Consider the following 15339-nt stretch of genomic DNA (forward strand, 5'->3'; position numbering starts at 1 on the left):
TGAAAACCCCAATGTCCACTACTCAGAAATACAATCGCTATCATTTCTGGGGAAACTGTTTTTCACAAAATTTAAGCTTTTGAGAATCCCTGCAAGAAAAAAAGAACTTTGCACATTTTTAATTACAAACTAAATCTGAACACTGTGATGCAGTTTTGTGGTTTTAATTGTTTTTAAGTAACTCACTGATGTCCAAGCTGATTATTTTTGCCTACAAAGCCTGTGCAGGAAAAAAAAAAAAAAAAAAAAAAAAAGTGTTCAAGTATCCTATGAGTTTAATTTTCTGATTTTTCTTGATATTTATTTTGTCAAATAAACACAAAGCTCGTATTTGAGATACAGGAATACAAATATACTGAGGGCTCCTTTTTAAATACTAGCTATGCCTTGGTTAAGAAATTGTACAAAGTACAGATCAAACTGAGATGCTTTTCAGCACCTTCCATGTGATAAGCCAGGGCATCACACATTTTTATCATGCTCCTGAATACAGGCACACTGAAATACAAAACACTGAACCCTTTGCATGTCAGCACCTACATTCAGCCACGATTGGAAGGGATGCTTCTCCTCTCTGCTCCTCATCTCTTCCTATAGTCCCTTGTAATCAAGATTGTTTTAATTATTAAATTCTACCAAGAAGAGTTTTCCTTTTAATACATGTTCATATATATATATATATATATATATATATATATATATATACAGAACAAGAAAAACTCTAGGGTAAGAAAAATGAGAAAGGGCATAAATAAATAAAGAACATCAATAATGATCTATCATAAAATGACATTTTGCCATTGTACTTCCGCAGGAGCCGTAACATCTCACAAGACATCCCTCTGAAAGCAGCAATAAAACTGCAGTACAGTACACAAGGTCTTGTTCAGTGCAGGCAAAGGGCAATGAATATGCTAAAAGGAAATCAATCTGCATAAAAAGATCTGACAATAACATCTTCAGGTTTGCTTGGGGTTTTTATATTATTTTTTCCCTAACGAGAAAACAAAGAATATAGAACACTTTGGGAAGTCAAATTTTTATGTAAATGAGAAAAATACTTTCAAAATGCTACTTTATTGATTAAATTACCTTTTATCCTACTGTGTTGGTACTTTTCCTATGGAAAAGTTGGCAATTCTAGTTAGCAAGGACTCTTGTAAACATTTCTCCTTCAATTTTATTTCATTTCAAATTACACTGCCCCAATTGCATTTTGAGATATCTGGTTCAAAAAATTCAAAACTTCAGAGGCAAACTGGAAGCAATATAATTTTGCACTGTCTTTCCAGGGCAACCCTTGAAAAACTGAGCCTTCAGTAACTTATCCATAAAATAATACAAAAGCCTATAATGTCTAAAAGCTCAGACCTGACCAGAGACTTTTAACAGAGAATATGGTTTAATTTCTGAACTGTGATAAAACAGGAAGTGATGCTTAGACTGCATTTAAGAAAATGCAACAATGCCTTTTTTTTTTTTTCCCTAAATGATGTTCATCCTTAGTGTCTAAATAATAGGAAAGATTTAAATACACAAGAGCGACTTTCTTTACCACTGTACCACTTGCAAAATACCTGCACATTTAGCTTCATAAAAGTGACACACGCATAGGAGGCTTAGAGAATTGAGCTCCTAGTTACAGCTCACTCTGAAGGCTAATACACTGTTATCTGCAATTCTGAACCTAAACTATATGCTGTCCTTGATGCATGACAGGGCCTCCAATGACATGAATGGAAAACACATGCTTGGATCACAGTAAGGATATGATCCTTTCTGTTCTATTTTCCTCTCACTGGTACACACCAAATGTTGAATTGTTCATCTGAAAAGAGCTACATTATATGACATTTTCATTCAAATTGTTCAAAGCCAGAAGTATTGTGTTTTACAGTTACTGAACCTTAAGAAATACACTATGGAATGCACAGAATCGTGTAATCTCTCTCCTTCCCTGGAATTCTGGTTAAATAAAGTTTAAAGAGAACCACCACAAATAAAAAAAATGTGTTCATTGGGTGTGTCTCACTGTTCCCTGAGTTGCTAAATTTACTGAGAAAAAGAAAAGCAATTAAAGCTCTTTTCAACATTAGTTGCAGTAGGTATCACAAAAAAAAAAGAGATTCACCATGCAATTGCATTTCTTCTATAAGGGGTATATTCCAAAACGCACAGGTAGACAGACTGCAGCATGAATCTCTGCTGATGTATCTATGTTGTGGTCCATTTCCAAATAAACATAATCTCAAATATCAAAGAAAGTTTACCTGCCAGTGACAGGTTTAATGACAACCCCAGTATAAATTTTCTCACTTTCTGTAAAGCTTTTTAAAGTATCACTTATTATTCACTTCATAAGAAAAGCTTGCTGACTTCTGTGTTGTGCACCTAACAAAGGGCAGGATCATAATCGTGTCATGTTTAGTTCTGAGCTCTCATGCTCTGTAAGTGGCAGATGACACTCTGTCCTTTCCTTTGCACAAGTGCACAGATACGCATCATCGATAGAGGACAGGGATGCAATGGCTTCCCGAGAGAGTCAGAATAGCATCAATGGTACATTGTTGGCAAGTTCACACTGATCAAAGCAATTCTGAGCTGCTTGTCCCCCACCCGCCACAAGAAATGGACTCTATGACAAAACGTTATGTGACACAGCCATACAAGTGGCACTGTTTTCTTTGTCAGTGAAGGAAAATCATTTAGAAAACAGTTGTCAAGTATTTCAGTAAGGGAAGGAGGCATTAGTGCATTACTATAATGAATGGGGTGGGCAGTAACAAAGCAACAGATGCCTGTCCATAGGCTGATGTACAGTCTCTTATTTTGGACATTTGCTAGACAGACTGATGTTAAGCTAAAGAATACATTTTGTCTCATTGAAAAACTGTATATAAACACACAGATATCCACTTAAAAAAACGCTTTTTTGAGTTTACCGCTTTTTACAGAAAGGCTGGGCAAAAAATAAATCCCTTAATTACAGTTTATCTAGATGCTGAAATTTTGTCATTATTCTCTCTGAATTGTAGTAAAAAGCTGCATTAGTGATTCTCTTTCTGAACTAAAAGATTAAGAGACAGCAACAATGGAATTCTCCCTTCCTCTCTCTTCTCTGTTTCAGCCTCCTCTTTCTTGAGCCAGTATGATTCATCACCTCCTGGGTATACTAGGAGCCCCAAGTTTGAAAATTCTTCTTAACTTGAAGAACCATTAGTCTACAAGGCAAATCCTTTTACAAAAAGCACAAGCACTATTGTTTGAGAAAAAATAACTGAGCAAAGCAAGCTACACACAGCATACATTTTGAGCATTCCTAGTAAAAAGTAAAAGCTCTTTAAGGCTTTTGTTCTGATTGTACTTTATGACGGCAGTTCTGTATCAGTGAACAGTGTGTTCCTTTGCAATCCGCACAGTGTCACAATGACCTGGCAAACAGAATACTTTCACTATCACTACAGTCCTTGCAATCTTGCCTCAGCTGTGATCCATTCACTTTTGCCCCAACTTCACTAAGATGCCTTACTCAGCATCTAATTAGTTAGGGAAGATCTGCCTTGGCTCTTAACCCTGACATAAGAGCAGGAGACTCTGCTGCTGTTATGTACCAAATCTGTGCTGTCACTACATTAATCAAATCCCTATAAAACTATACATGAATAAGTAACTACAAAAATAAAAAGCAGAAAAACAGAAAATAGAAAAACTATGCATTTTAAAATGTTAAATACTACTGCTTATTGCACAATGTATTTCAGCACTTGCTTTAATACATGCTTCAGTGCTTCATGCAGATTTTACAGTTTTGTGCATACATATCTCAAAGTTAAGCAAAGATCTGACAGCGTTCTTAGCACATCATCAACTAAAATATACAATGGCACAAAAATATTCAAACACTGTATGTATATATGTGCAGGATTAATATGGACACAGAGGAATGGGAAACGTTTTGCTATGTTTTAGTTCTCCTGTAAATACTGAACACAGTATAAGAAACTACCGAGAAAGGGTTTTTATTTTTAATCAGGTATCACGTACATATCCATGTATCTATCACTGCATGTACTTGTGTGTCTAGTGCTGCATGTCCTACGAAACATCCTGCGCTTTTGTCATATACACTATGTGCTAACGCTTCTATTCTGAGGCGCATCAGAAGCAGCACAAAATTCTTGATGCAAACATTTTTAATTTTCTAAAATAACATGAACCATTACAGGTTTAAACTATGCTTTACAGAAATACCAAAAGTAAAGCAAATGTCTGAAATGAGACAGCGTGACCTGACAAAGCTTCTGAATTTGTACTAGCACATGGACTTCTTCATGAACAACAACAAAAAAAATCCAAAACCCACCTGGGGTTAGCTAATCTTTAAAATGGTGTGATAAAAATATATATATTAAATATAATTATTATGTTTTCTAATGCTCACTGACAAAGGCAATTGTTAACTACCATAAACTACAAAATGCATTTTACCAATGTTCATCTTTCTCCCAAAATGTTCATAACAGATTGAGATGTATGGAAATATAGCCTGTTGTTGCATTAAGTTTTAACTTTTTTTTGCATGCAAATATATAATTAAAAGAATAGTTACATGCTACAGTAAAACAGTTAATTAAAACTGCATACAACCTCTGTGACCAGCAGTACAGGAACATTTAAAAAGCTTCTATGTTCAATCCATTAGGCATTACACTACACTCCTATTTTTAAATACTGGTTCAATAAACAGTTTATGTGCCTATGTCTACAATAACATTAGGAACTATCAGACTGAAGAATACAAGTACATCTCAAAAGAGGCAGTGCATGTTGTATACAGTTTAATAATTCTAGCACTATTAATGAATACTCCACATATTGTAAACATTATTTAGGTTTCTGTGGAATAAGCATGCATTTATGCAAGGAAGAAAAAAAAAAGCTGAATTTACTGTACCATATATCTCGTGAACAGATGCATCTATATTAATATACATCATTGATTTAATTTTTAGTTTTCTTGGCTTCCCACTCACCTATCTAGAAGTGATTTCTCTGGTGATAACTAACACATCATGCTAATGAGAGAATCTAATGCACAATAGAGAAATGTCACTACTAATAATATTTGCATGAAGTTAAATAAAGCAACTGTAAGAGAATGTCAGACAGTTGTTCTTTAATAAGATACAGTTACACAATGAAATTATGTTGTTAATTTTGTTACATCATTGAGTGAATCCTAAATTACTATATAATGACACACAGACCCATTTATAATTCTGATATACTGCTTTTTCACTCTCACATTATAAAAAGCTTCTGGAAAGCCTATTACCTTTTTATCTGAAATGGATTAAACATACTTCTTTCTTAACAAAATGGTACATGGCTTTGGCATTTTGCATCACTGTGGGTTACAACAATTTCTCTTACAGTCTCATTTCTGAAAAGACTTAAAAGTATTTTAGAACATTACAGCCCTTAAGGTAACAGATGAAGAAAAATGACATTTCTTATTGACAAATACACAAAACATTTACGAAAGCAGACAATCACAAAAGCCTGCTTTTTTTAGTTAACCAAATCCAGACCTTCTTTTCTGTTGTTAACTCCTTGCCAGAACTAGAATGGGCAGTGGGTGCCCTGGACTAAACCAGATGAGCATGGAAGAGAAGCCAGGGGTTTCTGCTCATTCTTGACCTGTCACTGATCAAAGTAACCCAAAGAAGCACTCCTTTTTGAAAGTTAAGATTTATGCCCTTTGAGGTTATCAGACATTCTTCTGTAAGCGAATCACATACTTTTACATGGACAAAAGGTGCGTAGGCAGAACAATGCAGCCAAGTGGCCATGTCATAAACTCCTCACAGGTAATTTGGGAGACTATTCCTCTTCTTCTTTCACCCACCAAAATCTTAATTTGCTCTGGAATGTGGAGATGCCACTTTTTTGCACACCCATTCTCTAAGAAAATAAACCAAAAATAAATACAATCACACTTCCTTTAATAGTCCAAACCTGTACAATCAGTCCTAATTTTTCTAAGACAGAGTTCCTTGTCCTAATGAAGTAGGTTTTCCTTTTGTTCTGAGAAAAGTTATTTATTCCTATAGTATGCAAATAGCAGTACAGTGAGTTGAGAGGTAAGAGAAGGGACAGATCGCAAGGTTTTGTTTTGTTCTAAATCATTCTTCTTGCCATGCTCCAATCCCTGTGTTAAAAACCTGCTTGACATTAAGTTACAACTCCAAGGAAAAGTGATGGGTCTCTGGGTTTGTTTGCTTCTATAAAACATGTGGAAAGCTGGCATTATTCTTAAAAATTTTAAAAGAAATGTCTCTAGCATTACTATGTATAGCTGGAAAAGTTTCATTAAACAGCTCTTTCAAACCATGCCAAACTTTCCTTGCAAGTTACGTACATCTCATAACTTCATGGTACTTGTACTCATGAAAACAATTTTTCTTAAAGCACAGGAAAAATTTTAAAAATACTTACATTTCTAGAACATGGATTAAAATAAGGAACTTAAAAATGAATGAAAATAGGTAACAGAAAACAACAGTCAAAATTTTAGTGATTTAGAAAGAAATACTGGCACTTAGACACAAATTTGCAGCTGCACTTGCACACAGTCTGTGCTTGTAGTTTAAACAAGCTAGCAAGTTGTAACAGCCCTAACAAATCAGAAATATAGTACAAAAAAATTAAACAGGAGAGAAATGTATTTAGCAAAATAACTTACCCTCCTTTTAAAAGCATGATAAAAGCATATTTGGACTGAGTATGTTTAGCACATGATAAACAAACAAACAAAATATGACAAGGAGATTAACATAGTACACAAAAATGTTAAGTACAGACTATTAAAAAATAAATCTGTTTGACATTACCACCTTTGCAGTGCTACTGTGTGTGTGTTCCAGTGGAAGGATACACACTGATGCACCATACACCACACATATAATCATTTAGTACATTACTTCTCTCCTTCTATACAGAATACATGACCACACATGTTCAGTAATGTTCAAAATCCAGTTAATACTCAAGAATAAGTACATTTAAAATATTATTAGAAAAAAAAAGAAAGAAAAAAAAGAAAATAGAAACCAAACAGCCTAGCTTACAAGCATAAATGTTTGGCTTGGTATAAGGAGCTAGCTGTCTCAATTATTTGACCCCCTTACACATTGTGATGCTCTTTTATTTAGTTTTGTTTCTTTTCTTTGTCAGCGTTAAACATTTTCTAGTGTTCCAGAAACCACAGAGGCTAAATCTGTTGAAAAAGGTCTAATACTAAACAGGCAATCTAACACTATCTATGTGGTTCAACTGTCATTTATCAATTGATCGTTATCTGGAAGTAGTTATGTTAACTCTTTTGTGGCTGAAACAGTAAGAACATTTTCTCCACCCCAAAAATTTAATCTCACTTCTTACTAAAAGAATACAGCAGGTAATTTGAATAACTGTTTCCATGCTATTGCTCAATATCAATACAACCAAATATGTTACATATCACAAACATCCATACAGCTGATAAGGCTTGTAAGCACTGCAGCACTAGTTCACACTTCCTAGTGCCAAGCAGTGTATTTGAAATGTTCATCTCTACCAGGAAATGAACTTTTTTACTTTCAAGAATGGGAAATTGAACAGAGTTGCTTATTTGCCTTATGTTGATTACATTCTATACCAGCATACTGTATCAGCAGTAATCAGGGTCCCTCTACAGGATATATCAAAATATTCCTTATTCAAATGCCTTCATCCTGTCCTGAGCTGTACTGCTTAAACTGTCATCCACTGAAAACTACTGGTTATTAACTATCTGCTTTGGATTTTTACTTGGCTTTAAAGTTTTTTTTAAAATTAAATTACCATTTTATGGCCAATATTCAGGCATGCTTTGTTACTATAAACTATAAATACCTAATTACTTTCCTTCTCTTTTCTTACAGTACAACACCCCTCCGGTAAATGAGTTCATTCATGCTATGTCTGACATTAAATAGAAGTCTAATATTAATATACAAATAATTTACTAACTCCTCTTTGGCTAACACAGTATTTCAATTATTATCAGTCAGTGTCAGATCATAACTGGAAACTAGTTTTTGGAAAGGCAAAACATCCCCTGGTAGGGAGTCATGCTGCTAAAAACCTCCAGGTTGAACTTTCCCTCCCCTGCTTGAGCCCTTCCAAGCTGAAAAGTTTCTCTCTCTTTTTTTTCCTTTTTCTTTTTTCCCTCTCTTTCACTCCCTCCCCGCCAACCCCCCTTCCCTTCACCCAGAAGAGCCAAGCAATTGTGCAAGATTAGCTATAACACACAGGGTGCGTATCACCAAGTGCATGGTACAGAGACACTGGCTCCTGTGATTAATTATCAGTTATTACTGGCCTTGGAGTAACATTTTCACTTTCCCGTCAGAACCGGCATACCAAGATGCCTTAAACGCGGCCCCCGGTGAAGGAGCAGCTCTGGGGAGGACGCCAAGGCAGAGCTCCACAGAGAGGGGGGAGAGGGAGCGAGAGGGAGCGGGAGCAGAGAGGGACCGGAGGACTGAAACTGTCTCCTCTAACGACCCTCAGCTCCGTGCTGGCAGCAGCTCCAGCAGGACGGCTCGCGGATCTTTCCTTCTGAATAATACTGTGTTCTGCCACATGAAGTCGATTACTCTGTTCTGAGGGGCCCCCTAAATTTAGTATCAGTTTGATCTGGGGGCTTATATACTCGGAGAAAGAGAGGAGTTTTGCTGGGATAGCAGATACTTTTATTTATGGGACACTGAGAGAGCAAGGGGAAGAAGACTGGAACAAAACAAAAGCAAACAAAGAAAGAAAAACACTGTTACTACAAAGGGCAAAGCTCTATTCGGAAACTTTAAAACAAACGCCTTGATTTTACTTAAAGCTTTAATATTTTTTCCCCTTTTAAAAAGGAGCCCTTAGGGAAGCAATGAAGTAACCGTGCACATTCCAATGACATAGTTATGACAGTTCAGAGGCTAACTATGTAGTGATGAATGAAACAAAAATGAAACATGAAAAGAAAGAGAAAAAGAGGGGGGAAAAAAAGCACAAAAATGCCATTTTTCAAAATAAACAAAAGTAACATACCTGTTGGGACATTCTGAATAAGAGGTTAGTGTCAGTGTTCTGCCATGTCCCCATGAAACCAGAGTCGGTCGCTGCCGTTCTTGTTCCGAACTGCATGGAGTTGTCAGTGCAGGAGTCTCTTAAAGTCAAGTCTCTTGCCCTCTTTCGCTCTCTGTGTCTCTGTGTGTGTCTGTCTCTCACATCCACTTCTGCCTCTTCTGACTGAAAAGTGAAGGTGGATTTTTGAGCCTCTTGGCAGCCAGTAGCAGGAGTGTAGTGTAGTTAAGAAGCTAGCTGCACTGTGCGTTTCATTTGGGAAGGGGGGGATTCAGGGGAGAGGGTCAGAGCTTCTTTCGCACCTTCAGCAGAGAGACCCCTATCATTTATGCATAGATTGTAACTCCCCAAGCTCGCCTTTGCTCAGTTTAACAGCTGCCTGTCAGGTGTGCATGCAGCACTAAGGAGACCCAACCATCAGCTTCAAACTCTCAGCCACTGGATGTCATTGGATAGCAGAGCAAAGAGTCAACTGCACTGCTCCACTGTCAGGCACCAAATGACATCCTGCACTAACCCTTCAGTCTACAGATACACAGATACACACACACGCACATTCTCTCTAAGTAGCACAATGATCTGAGTGAACTGGGAGAAAGAAAAGGCTGTGGCCCTTTCCCTGTCTTTCTCTGCTTTTCCTCAACAATGCTGTCAAGTACAGCATGTAATATCTGACACTTGCCTACCACACAGAATTAGCAAACCTTTTTTCTTTAAAAAAAAAAAAAAACAAAACAGAAAAAGGAGCAAGCAAGCAAGCAAGCAAGCAAGCAATTACTCTTAAATACAGCAGTCAATATTCACTCAGGAGTAAAACATAAAAGTTGGTCTGGTTATTTTTTAAATATTAGTCAGACAAGAACCCTGGGATAGTCGGTTCCTATCCCAAATAAAACTCTTACCAAAGAGGGGAAAAAAGACATGATCCAACTCCTTTTGAAATAAAACCAGAAAGTCACATGCACATTTCATCTCATACCACTCTCCTTCCTTGCCCACTGCTGAGTGTCTTAAGCAGCATCATGAGCAAGAAAGAAGAGAAAAATGAAAAAGCTAGCCGCTTCTTCCCCTCCCCCAAAAGATCAAAAGTAGGGTTTTTTTGTTTTGTTTTGTTTTTTTAAGTAGCTGGTTGAAGCAGATACGATACACCTTTCAAATTGTAAAGAACAAAGAAATGAATCACAGCAGAAAAGAAGCCAGTTCCATACAGTTAAGAAGTAATGCAAAAGAAACAGTATTTTTCCTTTGAGATTGTTCTTCTGTACTTACGGTACAGTGCAATATACCAGGATAAATAATACTACCACAGTACTGGTTTTAATTACAACGGCTTTTTAAAGTGAATCTTATTTGAGACATTCTCTTACCCACTTCATCCTTTACATACAGACAAGAAACTGTAATTCTGCAAACTTCATAAATGTAAAACAAAATTCATACAATCTCACAAAAAATGCCACGGCATTAAAAAAAAAAAAAAAAAAAAAGGAAAAAAGGGAAAAAAAAGCTATCCTTCCCAATATAAGGAACATTCATCTTCTCATAAAATCTACAAATTTAGGAGGACAAATGTAGCACTCACTGCTTTTTTCTTAACTCAGGAATAACAATACACCTCACTCTCTGAAACAACAAAAGAAACAGAAGAGAGCTTCAGTGGCAGCTCTGTGTCATTAGTGTGCAATGAGAAAAGATGAGAAGATGTACACTGTGTTGACACAAATGTGCCTTCCCCTCTAGACCCTACATTTCTTGAAAGCTTTTCTGTTAAACTTTCCTCCAGTTCAGCACCATTAAGTACAAAAAAAAGTCTCAAAAGCAGCAAATTCAATATCCAAGAAGAAACAAGCAAGAACTCCGTGAACTGTTGCCTTAAAATATATTAAGTCCACCTATGGTCAATAAAAATATTCTCTACTGGGGAGGGGAGAATGACACTTAGAAGCCAATTGTGCCAACAGTGGCTGTACCTTTACAGCTAGCTATTAGCCCCTCAAACTCCCTCTAAAATTTGCCAGCCTCTTCATTTCTGAAGTGGCACTCAGTGCCTCAGTCAAGCTGCATGCTCAGCTCCTGACCTTCCCACTAATGGCAGTTATTTGTGGGAGGCTTAAGGACACTGTCAATAGCAAGCTTCCTCCTTTCCGTTCTGCATCTCTTGCGTGCTCTCGCTTGCTGTCTTTATCTCCATCTCTTACCCCCCCGCCCCGTTCTTTTTCTTGTCCTGCAGTCCTTTCCTCTCCCAGAGAACAAAAAACACCCACACACACACACACATGCATGCACACACGCATGCACGCACATGAACACACCACACACACACACACACAATCAACTGGCATGCAGCAGCAAGCACCTGCAGTAATAGACTCTTTTATTAAAACTGTTATTCTGCAAGACTTGAAATTCCCGGTGGACCGGGCCATGTCAAAGCCTATATAATTAACTAGAGGCTCAGCAACGGATCAATTACCAGACAAGCAAGTGATAGTGAAATCAATGAAAGATCATCAGCCACATTATCAGTGTTGCAACTCATTAGGGTAAAACTGAGAAATGTGCTCAAAGCGAGCCCAAGCAAGGTGGCATTACAAAACAAAGGGCTAATTTGGAGACCCTGCTGTGAACAATCTGTAACAGAATTAGCCTTTTTTTCCCCTAAACTGCAGAGCTCAGTAACGAAATGTGACAGACTGAGAGAAGCAGTTTATTAAGACACCAACTCAAAGTTTATTTAGTTCATAAACTCTCTCCTAGAAAATCAATACAGTCTGTACAAGGTTATTAGGCTGACTAGCTAATACATCCAAATCTAGTCTTCCCAAGCAGAAATCTTGGCCAGAATGCTACAACCTTACATGAAATCTAAGCAGCTTCAGATCACTGCATCAAAGGAGGACTACCATTTAATTGTCAGATGCGTGACTTCTACATCACAGATTCAGAACATTTTAAAGAAAGAAATATCTCCACCTTCACTAAGTAACATGACAGAAAAGAAACAAAATTTAGTCTGCCAGTTCCAGCCCAGCTCGCTTCATCCTTAAATTTACGTTTCCTACATAGCATCTTGTTTGGCGCAATATGCCAGCATATAAAACCAAGAAAAGAAATACTTATTGAATTTCAGAGAGGTATGTGAAAAGTAGTAGTCACTAAGAAGATAAAAGTAATCATTACAGGGAAAATGCAACAGAAATATACCTCCTACAGTAGCAGTTTAAGACGCCTGTAACTGTAAAGCGGGGGGGGGGGGGGGGGGGGGAGGAGAAAGAAAAAAAAAGAAACAAAACTGATATGAAATTTTACAGGTACTGTAATAATCAGAACCTAGGCTTAGAACCCAGTACGTTCCTTTGTAGTCTATCACCCCTGGTAATTGCTATAATTCCTTTCCAGGCAGACATATTCTTCAAATAATTTATGGGAAGCACAAGAACCACTTGTTAGTATACAAGTTTGGCACAAACTGAGTAGAACAGTATTTATTTTTTCTCTCCCCTTTGGCTAACTAATATGAGAATCAGAAGCAGTATAGACAAGGTAAGGGCTCTAACAGCATTTAAAACAAATCCTTTTAAAAGCATTAAAAGAAAAAAATCTCATTTTCAATAGATTTTTAATCATGAATATGTTCTGCAAGTATTTCACTGCTATCCAATGGCATTTGTGCTGAAAGATAAAAGGATCTGTGAAATTATTTTACATTTTCAGCTCCTGGGAATACCCGGGTGCTGAATAGAAGAGGTGGCTACAGAATCCAGGTTCTAACGGAACTTAAAATAGAGTGCAGTTGCAGTTGTCTACTTGTGTTTTTTGAGAATTTTAAGTGCTTTGTGAACTGTATGTGAGGTTAAGAGGGATTTTTTCTTTCTTTTCATTTTAACTAATACTTATTACTTACTATGAAAGACAATTACATGTGAACCTTTTTGTGAATACAAATTTTTAAAAATACAACATTGTTGAATTTGTCTCTCCTTTTAAAACTACTGATATAGAAATGCAACATATAGCAAGAATGGATAGGAAAGGTGATTATGGAAAGCCCAAGTGATGCCTGAAAAGTAAGAAAAGCTCTCCAGCAGAATGTGCTATATAATGTAAGCATATCTTATTTTTTCTAAATTCCATTATTCTGATCATTTAAGTGTTAATTAATTCAGTCAAAGGGTTAATGTAAATAGTTCAAAATGACTAACAGTGAAAAAAATATTTTCTTCTTCTTCTTCCAATTATTCTATATTATTAATTAAGCTGTTAAAACATGCAACAGTTACTATATTCTTAATGTTCAATAATATGTAAACTCTTTAAGGAGATTTTTTTTTCCACGTCTCTGCTTTAGATATTAATCAAGAAAATAATTACAGAGGAATTTAGTAAAAAAAAAACTACATGCATATAACTATGTACTGTACATGTACGTTCAACGAGGTCCAATTAGTTGGAAAGAATTTGCATTTCAGTTAGTATGAGCTAACAAGACTGCAGGGAGACAATGCGATTCTACTAGCAGGGCAAGAAAGAATGGTGCTTTTCTGTAAGCATTAATTCCCATAACTGATCATTTTAAAATGTTACTGATCTTTACATTATTTGTTTTTCAAACATCTAGGAGTTCAGTATAAATGTTTATATTAACTGTACACTCAGCAGTGTCCCCAAGACTACTCTGGGGGAGGTGGGGGGGGGGGGGGGGAATAAAACAGTGAGCCCAGATTTATTATTTCTGTCGATTTAGTGCTTACATGTTTCTATTTAATGATAACTATCAATTGATTCTTCTAAAGGAACATTCCTTACATTTGGTGCTCATTCTCAGGATTCATTACATGAGCCAGAAAAAGACTCAGAAAATCTTTATGCCTTTTTATGCAAATGTTCAAAATTTCAATAGTAACAATATACACACATGACATACAGAGTTGGTAATCTCATATAGGTATAGATAGTTTTATAAATCTCTGTACTCTCAACTGACTTACTGCATAGTACCTGTAATTCCCAGAGTTCATTCTGCTGCAGATGTTAACAGTTTCTGTAATTTGTAATGACAGTAAACTGGCCTTTGCTCTTCCCTTATTCACTATTCATTTCTAGGCTTGGTTAAGTAGATAACTGGGTTAAAGATCAGTGGTTTTTCATGTGACACATTCTGGTATTCATCTAATAGCTCGTCAGGACAAAACTGTCCCTGTTCTTGCCAAAATAATAAAAATGGTCCTCTACATCGCATGACAATCAGCCCTTCCTTGTGCTGAAACAAGCCATCTTATAAAATTGAGTTGTTTTAAAGACACTTTATAACTGAATATTCCATACAATCTTCAAAAAGTATTGTAAGTGAGAATTCTTCTATTTATCATTGCAATAATGTGTGAGCAGAGACTGTAACAACCATGCTTACATTTTGCCCATGGATAACAATGAAGTTGTGAATTGGGCTTATCAGGAGTATACTTGAAAATTATACAAAGCTATCCTGATGGTCATATTCAGAGAGGCGGTGATTCTAATGTGAAAATGTCATTCTTTATCATCCCCTTCTCCCTAAGAATTGTATAAGGGACTCACTCTACAACATCTGTTAGACCCTATGGAATCTTAGCAGATGTCTAAAACGAAAAAAAAAAAAAGGGGGGGGGGCGGGCATGGTAATAAAGGAAACCTCCTCTGAACAGATAATTCACCCAAATTTCCATATCCTACAGAAAAAAAAAAAAAATTGGCAGCACTGTATTTTCTCTGAAACCTGTTATCCTTACTTTGTAAAACATTTTCATTTGAGCTTTAATAGGCAACTTCTGACTTATAACCAAAAGGCATAGGGCTGATTATGTCATCATGCAACAATGAGACTGAATACTTTTTAGTCCCCTTTGTTCCAAATGTCCTTGTTGAATCCTTCCCTACCTTATCAAAAGTCTTGTGCATGAAAGGAATCTGTTTTTCATTTTAATATGCATGCTAATCCACACAGACCCTGGAAATGTCCACAGATATATATATAATATATATACACACACATGTACACATATATACCGTTTAATATATATATATATATATATATATATACACATATATATAGGGTTTATATATATATATATGGTCTTTTCCCCCCTCCCTAGGAAGAGTTTTCAGGTCAAAAGTTCTTAGCATTCAGATCTTCAGACACTC

The 15339-nt window shown here is 36.3% G+C and overlaps 1 protein-coding gene across 4 annotated transcripts in view; it reads right to left on the reverse strand.

The window, feature by feature from the left end:
* The window catches only part of BNC2 (basonuclin zinc finger protein 2), a 339790-nt gene that overhangs the window by 229239 nt on the left and 95212 nt on the right, over nt 1–15339 (reverse strand). For 3 of the 4 annotated variants that reach the window (XM_061441196.1, XM_061441197.1, XM_061441201.1), the window contains exon 2: nt 9124–9324. The exons of the other annotated variant lie outside the window; for it this stretch is intronic. In XM_061441196.1, coding sequence (XP_061297180.1) covers nt 9124–9324 — 201 coding nt within the window. The remainder of the gene's footprint in view (nt 1–9123; nt 9325–15339) is intronic. 4 annotated transcript variants of the gene reach the window in all.

The sequence above is a fragment of the Pezoporus flaviventris genome, unplaced genomic scaffold, assembly GCF_033815535.1.
Source record: "Pezoporus flaviventris isolate CSIRO_AGI_PZ_B2104156 unplaced genomic scaffold, CSIRO_AGI_Pfla_v1 ptg000212l, whole genome shotgun sequence".
Classification (NCBI taxonomy): Eukaryota; Metazoa; Chordata; class Aves; order Psittaciformes; family Psittacidae; genus Pezoporus; species Pezoporus flaviventris.